This window comes from Mytilus trossulus, chromosome 7 (assembly GCF_036588685.1).
Source record: "Mytilus trossulus isolate FHL-02 chromosome 7, PNRI_Mtr1.1.1.hap1, whole genome shotgun sequence".
NCBI lineage: Eukaryota > Metazoa > Mollusca > Bivalvia > Mytilida > Mytilidae > Mytilus > Mytilus trossulus.
Window position 1 is genome coordinate 77,531,089 of NC_086379.1, and position 19,999 is coordinate 77,551,087.

The following is a 19,999-nucleotide window of genomic DNA, read 5'->3' on the forward strand; positions in this document are numbered from 1 at the left end:
GAGCTGATTTTTGATATGTGAGACAACCATCATGTTTGTGTCCACATGCATGTGTTATTGAAATTGCGGATTTTCCAACTTTTTGAGACCATTGGGCCATTCGTGTCGCTTTGACACATCTAGTTTCTTCTTAACCTCATCATAGAGGATGGACAGAATCCTTCTATTTGATATTTAAATGACATGTGGTTTATTGTGCCTTTATTTTGAATGAATAACACTTAAATTACCAAGGGCATATTCAACACTCGAACGTCGATGAAAAACTGACAACGACATGGGCAATAAACAAAAAGTCCGTAATACACGAACAATTCTTCATAGTAAACGAAATATTGAGCAACACGAACCCAATCAAAACACGTGATGGCATCCGTAAACCCCATCATTGCATGAGTTGGTTAATGTTCAAGAAATGCAACTGAACAGTCCCAGGTAAGCCCAACAACGACGGCACCAAATTGGCAATTATTTCGCTTAGCAGCTGAATGATTCCTAAGAATGTTAAAGATAAAGCTATTTGTCCTATCAATCTGTCCGTCAGAACTTTTATACTAGTGACAAAAATTAACTACAATTTGATATATATAATAACAGAGCCATATAATACATTGTATATTCTATGTTTCTGAGGATAAATAAGAAATACCGTTGAAATATCCAATAAAAAATAAGATCACAAGAATCAGACCGAATTTGAAAGTGAGAAAAAATTCGTTTAATTGAAATCGGGGGTGAACTTTACTTTGCAGAAAAAGATGACAATAGTAGGCACTTAATTTAGAGGATGAGAATTAAGTATTCAAATTTCTACAAAGGCATTCAATATTTTTAGTAGACCATGTTTAAGTTTAAGTTCGAATATCGATTTTCGATTTTCGAACTTTTGAATGAAATACGATTATTTTGAAACCCCTAAGATTAGAACAACAACAAAAATCGCATATTAGCCTTAAATCAATGGTTTTGCTTGATAAGAACCTAACACTCTGTTGATATTAGACCAGTAGGGGAATTATGTACCTTGGTATTGTCAGAGACATATAATACAAGATGTTATATTGTATTATATGTTTCTCCTGGCACAGTGTATCCAATTTCAAAATGCTATTGCGCCTTGTATCGTTTCTTTTATAGACTAGTTAATCATCTATATGTCGTACGATAAATCAAGATTCCCTCCACCGGATTAAAAAAATTAAAGGGATAATTCGCGATTTTTCACTTTTCATCTTATTATGTTCATAATACCATAAAAAACATATTCACCAAGTTTTATTTTGATATGAAATCTAATAAAGGAGAAAATTAAGAATTATTAATTTTATTTCTTCAAACTTCCTGACTTATGTGACGTAGTTTAAGTCTTTAAGCATGCCGGGAGTGAAAATAATCTCATTTTAAATCTTAATCGTTAATCATCTTATAACTCTATTTAAAGCGCATCGACGACGTTTGGTGTAGCTATTAACCAACTAATAATAAAGATGGAACAGCGCTCATCTCGAAATTAGAATGTACGATTTATATTTTAATATTTTCTGTAATGATTAAAGTGATACAAGTAAATCGTATAAAATATTTTTTTATGATTTTTTTTTCCGACGAATATTTTGAACAAACATATATAACTGAAAGTATTTTAAAAATGCATGTTTGTACTTTTTACCTTTTACGTCAGTCTAGTGAATATGTGCTGCTAGTACATTTACATAGTGTCCAAATACGGCCCGCAAATACAATGTGTATTGTACTTTGACACTTACATAAAGTTACTACCTGTTGAATGCGTGGTTAAATTCAAGTTAATTAAAAGATTAACATTTTGTATCTTTTGATCTTTACTCGGTGAATTTAAGCCGTCACGGTTCACTTTTCTAGGTGTGAACAACATTTTGTATGAATGATAAACGGGGGAATCTTAATATTTTCCATGAGCTCAGTTTAATTAAATATATTATTAACGCGGAATATTTGTGGTTAAAAAAATAAGAAATGCTTAATTAATTTAATTGAATAAAGTTATAAATAATGATGTCCTTATAAACACGAGTAAATGAATTAAAAAAAAAAAGAATCGGTGACCTTGAATTTTTGAAATAGATAGTAATTACCAACTGCAGTTATATAATTGGGTCGTTCAAAGCGAAATATTCAGGAAGAAACGTCCTTATTAAAATAATTTAATTAATTCCGCGTACTTATTCTTCAGCTATTTAAACGAGAATATCAAAAATGTTGACAGAAAATTGAAAGGTCAACTTTGTTTTATTGGAACGGAATTGAATAAGAACGATTTTTTTTAATTCTTTGTGATTAAATCTTGCAATGAGCTTTCTATTTTATTTCAATCAGTGTATGGTTTCAACACCGAGGCCTTCAAAATCTTACATGAATACCCAGTGATTTGTTTGGATAACCTGGAATTCAAATAATGGAATCACCATTGTTATAAATACACAAGCTAATCTAACTTTTAACTTCTACCTTCAATTCTTTATTACTTTAAGCACATTATGCTTATCAGTGCAATAAATACAAATACATTTCCATAACACAACATAACATAATACATCAGAGAAGCAAATAAATATCAAGTATTGACCAATAACAGTTTGGTCCTATGATTATGTGCATTAAACAAGAATTTACACAAATTACGCAAATCTTTTACATTTTCAGTGCTGAGAAGTTGCACTAATTTGAACGACGATGGACGTCTATAATAATAAGGTTTAATAAACTGTCTCCTTAGGTCTCTATAGCTTTCACATTGTAAAACAAAATGGAATTCATCTTCAGTGATATTCAAATTACAAAGAGTACATTTTCTATCTAACCTATTTACTCCATGATAACGGCCTACTTCAACAAACAAATTATGAGATGACAATCTAAGGCGAGTTAAATACACTCTAAAATTCATATGTTTAGTTAGATAATTCTGTAAACATACATTATTGACAATATATTTATATAAATAACACTTAGATGAAACGTTCAGTTGATCATTCAAAGTCTGTTTTGCTTGATCATATATCCTTGTTTTTACAAATAATAATAAATTTGTATCAATAATCAAATTGTCTTGGTTATACCAGATCTCATTTAAACCCAAGTTAAATAATAATTGTTGTAGTTGATAAATCCAACTGCTTCTAATATTACAGAAATTATACAGTTGTTCCCTGTAGCAGTTTTTAAGAATACAATTGCTTGTGGATAATAATTTGAACCAGTACTTCACTATGTTGTACATTCTAAAATATATCAAAGGATATCTACCCAATTCAAAATAAACCATAACATTTGTTGTACATTGTTTGACACCTAATATGTTTTTGCAAAAATCAAGTTGTATTTTTTCAATATTTGGAGCTTTATGGAAGCCCCATATTTCACAACCATAACATAAAATACTGCTAATGTAAGTATCAAATAAATTCAAATATGTAAAAACATTCAAATACAATGACGAAACCTTCGACTTCAAACCAAAAACAGCTTTTCTACTTTGCTCAGCTAAATGTTTTTGAGCTTTAACAAATTTACCGTTAAAATTTAACAGTACACCAAGGTAACAAAATTCATCCACTATGTCAATAGCATTGCCATCATAATACCAAATTTCTTCGTCTTTTACAAAACCTCCGTTTCTAAATACCATAATTTTTGTTTTGGCAATGTTTACAGTCAAACCCCATTTACAAGTATATAATAATAATGTGTCTAACATATCTTGCAAGCCAATAACTGAATCAGAAAATAAAATCATATCATCAGCATACATAAGTAAAAATAATGACAAGTCTTGCACTTCATATGGTATATTACTATTACGTAGAAATTCCATTTCAAAGTCATTTACATATAACGAAAAAAGTATAGGAGAAAGAACTTCCCCTTGCATAAGACCAACTGAACTTGTAAACTGCTCAGAATAAAAACCATCAACTTTCACACATACTTTTACTGTAGAATACATTGATTTTAAAACAGAAAGTAATTTGCCTGTTATACCAACTCTTGATAGTTTCAACCATAAGTTAAGTCTGGTTACAGAGTCAAATGCCTGTTTGTAGTCAACGAAACAGCAATATAAACGTTTTTTCTTGAAAAGTGCTTTCTGAACGAGTGTCAACAAAGAATAAATTGCATCAACAGTGCTGCTACCCGGGCGAAATCCAAATTGCGCATCTGTAATAATATCATTATTCTCAGACCATTTAATTAGTCTTGAATTTATAATAGATGTAAATAGTTTCGCTAAATTACTGACTAAACTGATTCCACGATAGTTCGATGGATCGGACGAGTCGCCTTTTTTAAAAACAGGAATTAACACTGCGAGTGCCCAAGATTTCGGAAAATGTCCTGATGCTAATATCTTGTTGAATATTTCCTCTAGGAACGGTAGCAGAATATCCTTAAATTCAATGAATAACTCGTTAAATGTACCATCAATACCATGACTTTTGCCACGTTTTAGGTTTGAAATACACTTCAAAATTTTATCTTGTGTAATAATTTGATCAAGTTCATCATATGTTGTGTCGGAAACGGTCTCTGGAGTTTCGACTGTCACATTAATACCATCATTTGTGACCAAATTTCTAAAATGTTCGAAGAATTCAGAAAGTGACACATCAGAATTTTTGGCTCTCTTCTTTTGAAAAAGTTTATAATATTTCTTTGGGTCGATTTTACGCAATGTAGCTATCATATCACCCTCTTGACGCTTATATTTTCGTTTTAGTTTATTTTCTAAACGCTTGTATTGTCTTTTAGACATAATTAATATTTGATGATTTTCAACATTTTTGTCTCTATTAAATGTATACAAAGAACTAGTATAGATAGATCGAAGTCTTTTGCACTCGTAGTTAAACCATGGTTTGTCATCTTTATATCGGGTCGTCTTACTACGGGTACGGTCACAAATATTATTTGAACTATGTGAATTACAAAAGAATGGTGAAATAATGTTCATCAAATTAGAAGTAAACGATTCAACATAATTGTCAATACCATCTTGGGATTTTTCAATATCAGAAAATACTATCTGGCTGAGTGAACCACTGTTTAAAGTTAAAGACTCATAACACTGATCTTTTAGCTCTTCCTTCCATCGGTAACTATCATATGAGTTGTTTGACGTACCACTGTTACGCTTAGGCTCTTGTGAATCGTTCAATATGCACCGCAAGCGAACATGTAAAGGCGCATGGTCACTAAAAGAAGTGAAGTTACAAACAATAAACTGGCCTATAATGTGTAAAAAGTCATATGGAGCCAATAAGTAGTCTACAACACTCATTCCCCGGGAACCACAAAATGTATAGTCATTAGCTAAGCCATCCTTATGCCGACCGTTCAAAATACGTAGACCAGTGCTTCTACACAGATTTAACAATTTTAATCCAAACTCATTAGTACTTTGGTCTGGATTTCTTCTTACTGGTAGATTTGTGTCACTTAAATACCCAAAAATATGGTTGAAACTATCAAAAATTGGGCCACATACATTGTCATTTATTATAAAATCATTAACTATAGCAGTTCTTGCATTCATATCACCTAGTAAAAATACTCTTGACGTTTCTGATGAATATTTTTCAACAGAATTTAACAAATCATAGAATAAATCACAATTATACATCTTATAATAATTTGAATAGGCAGGAGGCAAATACACACATCCAATAAAATAATCAAACCCACAAGTTGATATATTCTTTGAAACCTTGAGCCATATAATTGTATCATTCTGAATATCAACTACTTCAACATACTTTGCAAAACATTTTTTTATTAACAAATATAGTCCACCACCTTGTTTATATTTACTTTTTAGTAATGGGACTGGCTTACAAATATAACCATCTACAATATCATCAAATGACTTATCAATCCAACACTCAGACAAAATAACAATATCATATGTTTTAATGTAAGATAAAAAATTTGGCTCATTAAGTTTATCATGTAAACCACCATTAATGTTCCAATACAAAAAGTTAATAAAGGAGATGCTTCTCGATGTGTCCTAGTCTGTACCTGTGTGCATATCTGCTAACACTTCAAAGCGAGATCCACTAGACGAGCCATTACTGACTGAAGATTTACTAGGTTTTATACTTGAGACGCTCGGTGTTTTTTCGGCCACTGAAAACCCTGGACCCGACGCTGTATCCGACATTCTATCACCTGACTGATCACGACGTGCAATTTTGACTAGCTCGTTAGATTTAACAACAGTCTGCTCACCATCAATAAAAAGTTTATCTTTATTAAACGAAACTCGTTTACCTGCCTCCTTTGCTTTTTTATACACAGGAAATAATAGTTTGCGTTTTTCATGTATAGCTTTCGGAAATTGTTCAGAAATTGAAATGGTTGACTCTTTTAATTTGCGAGAGTTTTGACGTACAGTGTCCCTTTGTTGACGTTTTATAAATTTGACAATTATGGGGCGCGGCTTACGCACATTCCGAGTCGACTTGCTCACGAATTTCTTTCCCATCCTAAAGGCAGATGCTATTTCGATTGGTTCTCGAATTTCCAGAGATAAAGCACATATGTTTCTAATGCTATCAATACAGTCTTCGCCCTCCTTCTCCTCGATACCAAAAAACATCAAATTGTCCCTCAAGTTTTCACATTGTAGTTGTTCAAGCTGATCAACCATACTCCTGTTAACAACACGCAATGAAGTTATATCATCGGCAATGACAGCCATGTCAGATTTATTTTGTTCGAACCCTGCAGATATAAACTGCTGACTATTTTCAACGACCTCAACTCGTTTCACAAGACCATCAACAACTGCTCCCATTTTCGTTAACTTAGAGTCAATGCTTATAACTGATGACTTTATTTCATCAACGGAATTCATTCTCAAATTAAGATTGTCAATTTTATTCATCAGGTCGGAAATCCATGGGGGTGTACTGCTAAACGATGTAGGAGGAGGGGGGTACAAATTCATTCCGGTCATTCCGGTTTGCGATGCATGCTGTGAAGGATAATGCTGAGACATAATACTAAATGGATTTGCATCCTGTGATGATGCAAAATTGACCGTTGGCATCACATTACCACCAGATGAGTTTGTTATTGTTTGTGACATATTAAAAATGGCGGAGGAATCAAACGCACCACAATCAGTTTTACTTTGAACACGTTTTCTTTTTGGTTGCGGCTTTGTTACCCTTCTTTTATGTTCCATTAGGTCTGTTAAATAAGTTTACCATTCACTGTTCATAATAGAGCAACCAACCACTCCTGAAGACATCTTAAATATCATTTTTTAAGAGATGCCAAACAGATATGTCCATACAGTCCAGGGGGACATAACTGCAAATACCTAATATTTAGCCAAGATAAAAAGACGTCAAATTAACTTAATCAATTAACTTTTTCTCAATTCCTTGTTTTCTAATGATTGTCAGGCACCAGAGCGTGGTTGTTTTTGTAAAAAGAAAAAAAGTTTGATATATAAGCCTTTTTAATAAATCTATACTATAAGCTAAAATGTCTAGTTCAGATAGTGAAAGTTCAGATGTATCCAGCTCCCAAAGTGAGACAAATTTTGACGAGTGTGGTCAATTTGGGTACATATTAGAACCGGAGTACACTGAAGAAGAACTCCAACAAATTGAAGCAGAAGAAACTTCTAGACAACAGGATATTATAAATAATCCTCGCAAGTTTGACACCAATTGGTGTTCATGTAAAAACTGTATAGTCATGCCATTGCCGGCGGAGTGTTTCTGCTGCCACGAATTTACGCTATTAGAAGAAAATATGAATTTGGGTGAATGTGTCACTGAAAATACAGATTTTAGAATAGTTTGTTTAAACCCCGTTGTTCTTGAAACAAGCTACATAAGTTTCCTGAGATACAAGCGCCATAGAGGGAGAGCTCCAGACGTACTTACTAACAGACAAAGCAGGCTTATGGCTTATCGTCAGTTTGTGTGTTGGGTCAGGAAAGGTCAACCACTTGGAAAGAAACACAGAATAACCCTACAAACTTGTGTAGTTAATGTCATTAAAAAAGAGTTTCCATCGTTGGATGGGGTATACGAAGGATTAAAAGAATGTGAAAGTGACACTTCAGACTCTGAATAGTTCTGAAATCATTTTCACGATTAACCAATACAATTGTAAAAGGTGATTTCTGGACGGTCAAATGATAACAAGTCCATTTCATCCTTCTGGAGTCAACTGAGGGCCTTGGAATTATATAAATCGGGCATCAATCTCTTCATTCATGTAAGTTTCACCTACCTGCCAACCTTTATTATTCAATATAGAAAAATAAAGGTTGGCAGGTAGGTGAAACTAACATGAATGAAGATCTAGAGATAAATGAAAAATATGGAAAAATAATTAGAGTTTTGTCCCCATGTCAATGTCCACTAAACATAGAAAATGATAGTGCACTAGGTCTCCATGTTCTATGGACACATTCTTGTTCTATATCATTTTAATTTAAATGTGGACAATATCATGAATATCAAAACATAATACCTTCCAATTGTAAATGTCCAGTATATGTGTTGCCCTGCCAATTATCAGTAGGATGAGTTTGTGGGAAGTCAGCCAATACTACATACATTGTACATGTATATAAACAGTGCAGATTGTTGTTACCCTTCAGATCTGTTCTCTTTTACTACTGAACTTAGTTTTCTTGATCTCCAGTTTTCTGTCAGTTGAGAAATGTCATCCTAACCTAAGATGTACATGTACGTGTAATATAAACAGCTTTAAAAGTTTCTAAGCGATTATTTGAAAAAATATCTTGTGATGCCTTTATAATAGTTAATACAAATTTTGATATATATACAATAAAGAATTTATATGTCTAAACATTTAAAATTCTATATTGTATATCAAAATTTCCCATTGTGAAAAGTTAAAGAGGTAGAGGTTGTCCGTAGCAGGGTGAGTAGGGCGCCTTTTGTCATTTTTTTCTGTATTCTGTACTATTTATACAAATTTTCACTGATAACTTCACTTTATCCTACCATTGTGCATTTACTGAGCACAGCAGAGACAGACTGAGTCGTTCCCCGATAAACTTGGTAAAGTGTGACCATAGAAACAGAATGGAGCACCGGAAAACCCTGCAAAACATACTGCATATAAAGCTGAACTGACTAGCAATGTTTTGAAAACTTGTGTGACAAGGTGGTTAAATAGTTTTTCAGCATAAAAAGTAGACAGAGTTTATCTGGGCTAATCATGTTGTACTTGTATATATATATTTATATATTACCAGTGATTCAATGAATAAAGACAATGTTTTTGTTTATCAAATACATGTAACTTTATTCATATAATCAGATCACGCGTAATATGTCCATTTTCAGGAATGACACTCTGTCCTTTTGAAATCCTAGCTAGCTGGAAAAATGTTGTTAGGTGAATTAATGGCATTTGGTATGCAGCATTAGCATAACTTAATTGTATTTCCAAGAAAATTATTTTGGTCCTGTACCTTCAGTTAAAGTCCTTTTGTTAATAGAAAATGGCACTTCATGTTTCTAAAAACAAGTTTGCTGTATATTTGATTTTATTGGTTCAATGTTTCATTTCAGTTATTGCATTCAAATAACAATTTCTTCAGTTCTATTTGTTAAGACTTATATATACATTCGATTTTTTCTTCTGAAAAGATTATAATTATGTCATAATTTTATGTTGCATGACTCTTAATATTAGAAAATGGGTCATGAGCTTGTATTATTCTTAAAATTTTGGTATCTTAGCCTCACAAGAATGGACTGGTAGAAATTAGTGTTGGTTTTAATAGCAGACATTAATTGACCATGTTAACTGGAAAAAGATCATTATTCATTTCATATTTATATTTTTTCTTGTCATGATTAATTAACATTAAGTAGGATTTTTTTTATCAAGCAGTTAAAATTTTTCAGGTTATTAATAAAGAAGAAGATGAAAATTGGTACAAGGCAGAACTTAATGGTAAAAGTGGATTTGTACCATCAAACTATATAACTATGAAACCAAATCCGTAAGTATTGGTGATAAAATTGGGAATAGAAATGGGGATAGTCTGCTCACTGTATGGAGGAGGTTGTGGGTTACTCCCTAGGCAAATCAAACCTAGAACTTTAAACATATTAAAAATGTTTTTCACGCTTCTCCACTAAGCACACTTTTTTTTTACAATACATTTCTGACAATTAAACACTGCGTTTAGAAGTAAAAGCAAAGACCCTGAAATCAGAAAAATGTTACTGGGGTAGGAGAAACGCCTGTTAATGCTGATTGTTATCTTGCTGTAGAAAACAAGTGAGACAAAGCTGAGTTTTTATCCATTTCACATCAACTTTATATAGATAGGTCTTATATAATAATTGATTATCAGAATGTGCATATTTTTACGTGTGCTGGTGTATACCTTATCATTTTTTATGTACTACAAAACAAAGCTTGAGATTTTCAGTCAGAAAGTAAAGTAGTGTTCCCTGTACTCTGTATATATAGTATGTACATGCATAACATGCAATTATGTACCCTTTATTAGATAAGAACATTAAACTAAAAATATTGTGATTGAGGACTGAAAAGATTAATATGAAGGAAGAAGTTGATTTATGCATTCAACAACTTTCCTTTTTGTTTTTGAATTTTATCGAAATGCTTTATTTTTAGATAAAAAAATTGTATAAAATGTTTAATTTTTACCAGGGCTCACACTACTTCAGAATTATAGGGAGAAGTGACTTCTCTTTTTGAAACTGATAGGGAGAAGTGGTGAGATTTGAAAGAGAAGTGCTCATTCGCGCGGTGCGCTACAATGTTTGGATTTTACTGTAGTATAAAAGGTCATTTGTAAATAATGTTCTTTTTATATTGTTCAATTCATACCTGAGTATTCAATTAAAGTAACATTTTAAATTAAAAGTTGTTTAAATTTTACTATGGTCCTTGTGAGAAACTACCAACTAAATGTCTAGCACTAAAAAAAATTTTGTAAAAGGCAAAGAATTTATAATATATCAATTACAATTAAATTAAAAACTATCTTGTGAATGAAATCAGTGTTTCTCATCAAAAGATATATAAAGGTAAGCTGGGCCATAATATATTGATATTAGTGTAATAGTCTAAGAGTTAAGCAACTTTACAATAGTTTACAACAATCCATATAAATTATAGGGAATTACATGTATATACACCAATCAATGATGAGTTTATTTAGATGGAACCAAAAGTCTTTTAATGCGTGTGGAATTGGTAATTTTTCCTTTTGGTATCAATTTTCTTCTGTCAGCTGTTCCATCCGTGCGTCCGTAGTAATTTTTGTAAAAATACAGATTTCGGTCATAGTTGGTCCGTTTCCGATCCGTAGTTTAGAAATCAGGGACAATGGCGGACGATTGCAAGAAAATTTACAAAAATAAACGATGTTTGACAAGTTATTTGGAAAGGATCATGACGTTTTTAATGCAATAAATGGATTGAACATTTACTGGGGGGAAACTTTTATCAAGTTTAAATGAAGTAACAAACTTATTTTGCAGCTGAAAGTTAGGTTGATGTACAAAATGTACGTTTTCGAGTAACAAGCATTGAACTTTCGGAAGTGCACCAAGTGATAAAATGTTGTATTTTTATCAAATTACTTGCTACACACTGCAAAAACGATGCTTCAACCTCATTTCATAAGATTATTAATTGTTTATGTCTAAATTTCTTTAATTATCAATAAAAAGTTGATGTTTCATCATCTTGGTAAAAATTGAAAATGTCCGATGACGGAAGCGACTGAAAGCGAGTATCGTAAACAACAGGGCGACTTGTCTTCGCTTTTGGGGGTCGGGGAAAGCGAAGTCACAGTCAGGAAAGCGACTTCTCGCCCAAGTCGCCTGGTAGCATGAGCTCTGTTTTACAGTATGTATAAATATTAAAGATGATTTTAACTTTACAGGTGGTATGTTCCAAAGATATCAAGAGAGGAATCAGAGAAAAAATTACTTGTAAAAAGTGGTACCAATTATATACAACCTGACGGTGCTTTCCTAGTACGGCCGAGTGAAACATCACCAGGAGACTTTTCTATATCTGTCAAGTACTGTATCTGCCAACACTTTGATATGTTTTAGATGAATTACTTTACTCAAGGGGGTTAGGTTAACCTCTTACCTTAAAATGATATTTAATTTGTATAACTTTAATAGTTTTAGAATGATGAATGATTGAGGATCTGTATAGGATATACAGAATAGAGACCCCCCTTCCCCCCCACAAAAAAATAGAGAAAAATAAGCAAACAAAATATATAATAGAGAACAACAGGCAAAATAGAGCAAAAAGTTGTAAAATAATGAAGAACAAAGTAAAAAGGCCCCCCTGTAGACCCTTTTGAGTCCTTACTTTACCTTAAGCTTGTGTAACTTATTATCATAATTTAATATTCTTTTCATCTCATATTTTGGTGGTGTCCATTAAGGACATTTAAATTTTGTGCATTGTGTATCCTTTTACATACTGGTACAATGCATATGTCTTCATAAAAGTGATTATTTAATTTAATGTTGATGTTATAAATGTACACATTGAACATATGAGTACATGTACATATATCTATATATGTAAATAATGATATATATGTTTATGGTTTGGTGTTAGTGTAATTTTGTAATGTACATTTTGTACAATCATACTCATTTATATAATGATACAGGTATGCCGAATGAAGGACTGTTTTCAATCATATATTTAGAAATATGCCATTTGGTTTTTTCATTCATAAGTGTAAATGCTAAAAAATCAATACAAAACTACTGTATAAAACAAACTTACTACATCATAAAAAATAGGAATAACATCTTTAAAAAAATCAATACACAACCCTCAAACAAAATACCCTTTTACCATGTTTACAAATTACAATAATAATGAAAATTGGAGTCAAGTATTTTGAGTGATTAGTTTAGCAGAAGAAGTAAGACTTACATTCTATAAAAGAACTATCACAGAATAAACTATTTTGACTTCTGATCAAACTAAATGTATTTCATTCTCTTTGCATTTCAGATTTGGTGATAGTGTGCAACATTATAAAATTTTAAGAGACAGAGAGGGAAAATTCTTTCTGTGGGTTGTCAAATTTAATTCAATAAATGAGCTTATAGAATATCACAGACAAGCATCAGTTAGTCGGACACAGACAGTTGTTTTAAAAGATATGATACATGAACAGGTATGTATTATTCTTTGTAACAGCTGATTCTATTGGGTGTGTGGGCTAAGGTAATATCATTGGTTAGCTTGCTTGCTAGCTGAACATTAAAGTCATTATTAGGTTAGGTAAACTACCCTCTTTATGTGAAGACTAGTCCAACAGGCAACCCATCTATCTGTCTGTAGGACTAGGCTACTTCGAATGAAGGGTAGTATACCTTACCTTATAATGACTTTACAGTTCAGCTAACCAAAAATGTTACCTTTGCTTACACACTCAATGGAATCAGCTGTAATAGCAGACTTGATTTGTGAAATTAAGTTTTGTATATATGTAGCATTTAAATATACCACCAAAGTTTTTTGTGACAAGTTGGTTTCCATGCTTATGAAATTGGATGAATCTTCTTCATAAAAGCTCTAGACTAACTTTGGGCCACACATAAATCTGTCAGCAGACATTTTTCTATCTTGATAAATTTTATATTAAGTTTTAAGTTGTACCCTTGTCTGTATACGTTGGTTTCAGTTCTCTAACTTTAGTTTGCCTCAATCAAATGTTATCAAACTTATAGACAATGCTTATTAAGACAACAAACATAGATCAAGAATTTTGGTGACGTCACTTTTACTGTTATTATTATGACCCTTTACAAATGGAAAAATTGTTGAAATGGTCGTTTTTTTCCTTCCCTAACTTTAGTTTGCCACAACCAAATGTTATAAAACTTTTAGACAATGCTTATTACAAAAAAATGGTGGCTTCACTTTAACCATTCTTGAGTTATGCCTCTTTATATATTGACAAATTGCTTAATCAGTCTTTTCCATTCGTTAAATTTAGTTTGCCTTAACCATGTTAACCAAATGATCAGAAACTTATACACAATGCTAATAATCACAAAACAGTCTTAAGAAGTGAATACTGCATCTGTATCTAGAAATTGACTCATGCATATTTACTAGCAGGAGCAGCCCGAAATGTCTCTTTTTATTTACAATGTAAAATGAAATTGGTTGAATTATAGAATCATTGTTCAGTGTTCATGCCAATTGGTTAATTTCATTTTTTGAAATACTAAGGCTTTTCTACATCAGACATAGATTACCTTAGCTGTATTTGGCAACACTTTTAGGAATTTTGGTCCTCAAAGCTCTTCAACTTCGTACTTATTTTTGCCTTTTTAAATTTTTTGGATTCAAGCGTCACTGATGAGTCTTTTGTAGAAGAAACGCTGTCTGGCTACTAAATTTTAATCCTGGTACCTTTGATATCTATTATGACATGACCTTGATCTTCATTTTGTTTGAGGTTCATTGATCAATGTCATGTTTAAATGATCAGTTTGTTTCTCCTTTACTAAATGATAACATACATGTATATAATTATTGTTACATAGAAACTGATATAATGATGATACTTGACCTACTACAGTACTACTTGTAGTATTTCCTGTACTTTCATGGCACATTGATAACTTGTTAGTTGTCATGATTTAAGTCAGATTTGTAGTTACTGTAATATAATGTCTCAACTATATTTTATCTGTAGAACCTTTCAACCTTTAGATTTGAAATGGGTCACTAGATCTTACTCCCATGTTTTGTTAATCAACATTCTGTTTGAATAGGGTAGCTATATTTGATTTGTAGAACAGTTTTAAGGTCTTAATGTATGTTTGAATATAATAATTTAGATCTGAAATAGTCAATTTCATAGTACACTGTGTTTGTAATAAAAAAATATAAGTAATTGGCATTGTGATTATGTGATCTATAGAATTGTAAATTGTACACATCCATATTTGGCAGGGGTCACCCACTCTTTACTTCACTTGAGGGTGTGTTGATTGAATGTCAAAATTTCCTGATTTATAAAAATAGATAGCCATTAAAAACCTTCATTTATAAAAATCGTGATATGAAATTTCTATAAATAGAAAATTGTAAGAACCATTATAAATTAAATCCAGGTATTACCATAGCATATTTATTTACTTATCATTTATACATTTGTACTTCCTGGTTGTAAATAGCTTCCTAGTTGACATATGATTTAAAATCCAATTTAAAGAGCTACATAAATGAACAATAAAGATATGAACTTGAAATTTTACAGTTGATCTAGATTTGTAAGATAAGTGTGACAAAGCATTTATAGAGTAACTTTGTTGTGAGAAGATCATTGTTATATGACAATGATTTTATCATTTGATAAAGAGAAAGGAGAAAGTGAGTTTTTCATCAGTAATGTCCAAGGTCAAAGGTAAAGATATTTCAAACATAGATTGATCCAAATCATATAATATCTGGTACTTCAAAATGAAGTTATTATTTATAGGATATAAGATACAGATACTTTATTTACTTATCTAAGGGTTCTCAAGGAGCAGAATTATTACAATTGAATTTTATGAGATAATTTTTTTTATCTGTTACATCATGTAAGGAGTTAAAATTGCCTTGCTGATAATTTTTTTTTTTTTATTTATTACAGCAAGCAAGAATAGCAAGAGCATTATATGATTTTGAACCAGGAAATGCTGATGAAATTCGATTTAAAAAAGGTGATAATATAGAAGTAATTGGAGAGGAAGATTGTAATTGGTGGAAAGGACGAGTTAATGGACAAGAAGGAATATTCCCTGCAGCTTATGTCAAAATTGCATAGTTTTAATAAATAGAATTGACAATTTTTTATTAAAAACTTGAATGTTTGAATGGAAGGTACAAATAAAAGTTAACAGATATTATGAGTTTGGGTGGGTACTAACATTCTATGTTCTTTGTCAGTATTTAAGATTATATGTACTCCTTGTGAAACAGGCAAGAATTTTATACCTTCCTTCTGTTTCGTAAACTTGTACAATTTTTATAACTGCTGATAATATATTTTTTATCCAGTAATGACAAAGATGTTCAAATTTGCCATATACTTGAAAAAGCAAACTCAATTTGTATTTGAGATAAAAAGTGTATTTTTTATCTATTAATGGCAAATATGATAAAATATGCCATATATATATAAAATTGTGAACACAAATCAGCATTTGTGGTATTCAAAAAATATATTTGCATTAAATGTCTTCTTTGTTATCCTGATAGTAACTTGTGTGTGTACTGGATAATATTGTTAACTGCATGAGTATATTCATTTGGTCAGTACAATATGCAGAAGAAGATCCCAGTCTAATTTTGATATAACAAATAATAATTTTAACATGTTTCAGTCTTTTTATAGATAGATTTATATTATATATTGTTTTACAAAACATCAGTTTGCCCAGTGAATATTGAAACAAGATGATGATGAGGGTATCTCTGAAGCAGGATATCAGGGGACTTAATCCATATACTTAAGAAAATTGATTTGTTAACATATATATACCAATCATGTAGAAGGAGGAAGTCTTTTATAAAATATCCAATGTCACAGTTATTTTTAATTATGACTGAAACTTTGTATGATATGAGATTGTGATCCAGAGTTTGTATATTTATTTTTAACATCCAATTAATCAATTAGAATTATGAATTATGGTCATTTTTTTTTTACCATTAAATTTTTGGGGCCAAGTGTCCTTCAAATATCAGGAAAGTACCATAGATACATGTACATTCAATCCAGAAACTTAATTTTGGTCAAGAAAGTCTTCATTTTAACTGTACTTTTTATTGTCCACTTGAAATCTAGATATGTTCAGAATGAGACTTCAATATGACAGACAACCTGTGACAAGACGGGTAATGATAGAAAAAATGTGCCACAAACATGTAAAATTGCACATGTGCCAATAGTTCTTTCAGCTTGTGTGAAAACTCTTTATCTTATGTTCAGAGACTTAATGTCACAATCATTGTTGTCACATTCTGAATGGAAAACTTTTCAATCATTGTTTTATTTAATAACATCAATAAGTTGAGAGTTATCTGTCTTAAGGAAAACACTTTGTTCTTGCTGTATTATACTTCAAATTTTGTTTTGTATAACATTGAGGTTTTTGGAACTGAATGACTGGATTAACATCTTTTAATATTACAAAATTAATGTTTGTATTTTATTAAATAATTCCCATGAAGCAAAGTTTTGATGCTTAGGTTTAATAAAAAAAAATCAGTTTAAATAAATGTCCACTTTTCACTTTTATGACAAAATACACAAAAAAAAATCATGAGAGTAGCAGATAAAAAAGCATGACTTGTGACAATCCTAATTCTCACCAAAAATGTTTTGTATATAGACGTTTAATTTTTTATTTACTATAGGTGAACAACTTAAAATCCTATTGCTTTATTTGGAAACTATGTATTAACAATGGTGACTCCTGAAAATAGTTTGATCTTTGAACAGTATTATTTAAGCTATATCTTGTACTCTATATACTAGAAATTTAAAAAATACTGGCATGAAAAGCCAAGCTTTTCCAGGAATAAACAAATTATATATGATACTAGAAATTAAAAAAATACTGGCATGAAAAGCCAAGCTTTTCCAGGAATAAACAAACTATATATGATACTAAAAATTAAAAAAAAAATGGCATGAAAAGCAAAGCTTTTCCAGGTTTTAACAGCTTCTTTTTTTTTTTATTAATAAGTATTATCAAAGTAGGAATAAATTGAACTTTACATCAATTTGACACCTGGGATGCATGCAACTTGTCTGGACAAGCATGGCACTTCTGTTTTATATTAACATCAGAATTTGTCAGTTCTGGTCATTGAAATGGAGGACTCTTCAAATTAAGATATTTGCTTTGGGACTTACATTGTACAAAATAAAACAAACCTTCAAGCAACCCTGATAAGTAATGTGTTAGAATAAGCACTCAGACCATCCTTTAAGTAGAACTGTTTTCTGCTAGAGAAAAAAAAACCTTCAAGCAACCCATATTATGAAAATGGAATAAGGGCTCAGACCATTGAATTAGTAGAACTGTTTTATACTTGAGAAAAAAACCTTTGAGCAACCCTGATTTATCATGACTATGGATAAGCACCCAGACCATTGTATCAGTAGAACTGTTTTTGCTAGTGATAAAAACCCTCATTCAACCATGATTATTCATGTATAAGGAATAAGTGTTCAGACCATCGTATAAGTAGAACTATTTTCTGCTAGAGGAAAAAACCTTCAAGCAACCCTGATTATTCATTTATAGGTATAAGCGCTCAGACAATTGTATAAGAAGGACTGATTTTGAACAGAGAAAGGATTTTTTTTTAAATAAGTCATCTTTCATCGCACATCTTAACTATTTTTTTCCATATGCAACAAAATCAGTACTATAACCTATGTTTTTATACCACTTGCTTTAGAATATGTGATTGTTTTTAGAGATGGTTTATTATTTGTATATAATTTGTATATATATATAAGAGAAATACAAAGGTGAATGTCTCATTTGTTTGTTGTTACGAGACCAGGGAAGAGAAAATACATGTATATATAAGGCTATAGTGTCAGACCCATTCCTGTTAAATATCTCCAAGTGCTGTACATGTTGATAGATTTGTCAACAAAATGTTTATATATTGTATATGTATCTATGCTAACTGGTACAACAGATTTTTTTCAAGTTACAATAAAATTACCACACAATTAATTTTCTCAAGTGGGATGATGAAACTTGAAAGTAATGTTGATCTCAAATTCTAATTATTAAAATCAATCTTTTCTGAATTCTTTTAACATGGTCTTAAGATATTCTTATGTTAGATCTTAACAATCTGTTATAAGCATAACCATAATTCGTGATTGAAATAAAATGGTTGACCTGTTGACCTCAGCTTCCACTTTAAAATTATTTGTCACATGACGAAGGAGGAACTACTATTAGTAGTATACAGTATGACTGCTCATGAACAATTTTTTTAAGTACATATTCAGGAGAATTTATAGTAATTTTTGAATCAATATTTGATAAATTTAGGTCAAAAGATCATTTTGAATGGGATGGAGCTTTTGAGTATCATTTATGGAAGATTTCTAATCAATCATTGCATAAGATGTTTTTAGAAATATAGAGCGCATGTGGTTAAATACTGGAAATGTTGCAAATATGACCAAAATGTTGATTTAATCATTTAAATATAAATATATATTTAAAAAAGTGATTTGACATAGTAAATAACTTACATTGTCTCCATGTTTCTTTTTGTTATTCTTGAAACATATTCACCCTGCTTGCACTTCATTTAATATTTTATGTTATAGCTATGTATATTTTTGAAATAAAAAGAAGTGTATATCACAATCATTGTTTTGTGAAATATATAAATGAAGTTTTTTGTTAAATGTGTATTTGCTAGAGATTACATGCATGGCTCCTGTAATTTAACTTATCTAAAGACTCTTTCTTCAATGGTCATAGATTAAATAAAAAATCCTTTTGAATGCTATACATATGTACTTGTCATATTTTTATAAGGGATTTATTTTATATGAATAATGATTTGCTGTGCAAGTCAAAAACAAGCATTCTAAATGTCCGATTATTTTAATAATTCTTCATGTCAAATATCGTAGATTTTTTTTTTTTTTTTTGCATAATGACTTAATTTTAGGAATCTCTGGAGTCTTATCATGTGCTGTATCTTGTGTGATTCATCAACAATAAATCATACTAAATATTGTCTGTCTTTATTAGTCCCCTACCGACAAATTAGTCCCCTGCTGACAAAGTCGATATAAGTTTGCACACAGTTCGTCTGTCTGGTCATCTGTCAGTCTCGCAAATTGGTTTTCCACACTTTTTTTCTTCGTTCTTGAATA

At 31.0% G+C, this 19,999-nt stretch overlaps 2 protein-coding genes across 2 annotated transcripts; both read left to right on the forward strand.

Annotated features, from left to right (window-relative positions):
* The first annotated feature begins 7,533 nt into the window (after nt 1–7,533).
* LOC134726687 (uncharacterized) lies at nt 7,534–8,133 on the forward strand. The gene has a single exon (XM_063591101.1). It carries the CDS (start codon nt 7,534–7,536, stop codon nt 8,131–8,133), a length of 600 nt encoding a protein of 199 aa, XP_063447171.1.
* Nucleotides 8,134–9,422: 1,289 nt separating this feature from the next.
* Nucleotides 9,423–19,858, forward strand: LOC134726688 (growth factor receptor-bound protein 2-like). The gene is made up of 5 exons (XM_063591103.1): nt 9,423–9,450; nt 9,934–10,045; nt 11,969–12,109; nt 13,078–13,243; nt 15,722–19,858. The coding sequence occupies exons 1-5, from the start codon at nt 9,423–9,425 to the stop codon at nt 15,893–15,895; spliced, it is 621 nt and encodes a 206-aa protein (XP_063447173.1). The 3' UTR covers nt 15,896–19,858.
* The last annotated feature ends 141 nt before the right edge of the window (nt 19,859–19,999 follow it).

Excerpts from the sequence above, each read along its gene's own strand:
- LOC134726687 (XM_063591101.1), top strand. The coding sequence starts at position 7,534 with ATGTCTAGTTCAGATAGTGAAAGTTCAGATGTATCCAGCTCCCAAAGT.
- LOC134726688 (XM_063591103.1), top strand. The coding sequence starts at position 9,423 with ATGTTGTTAGGTGAATTAATGGCATTTG. Across the intron at positions 10,046-11,968 it reads ATAACTATGAAACCAAATCC|GTGGTATGTTCCAAAGATAT; the intron begins GTAAGTATTGGT and ends TTAACTTTACAG. Across the intron at positions 13,244-15,721 it reads AAGATATGATACATGAACAG|CAAGCAAGAATAGCAAGAGC; the intron begins GTATGTATTATT and ends TATTTATTACAG.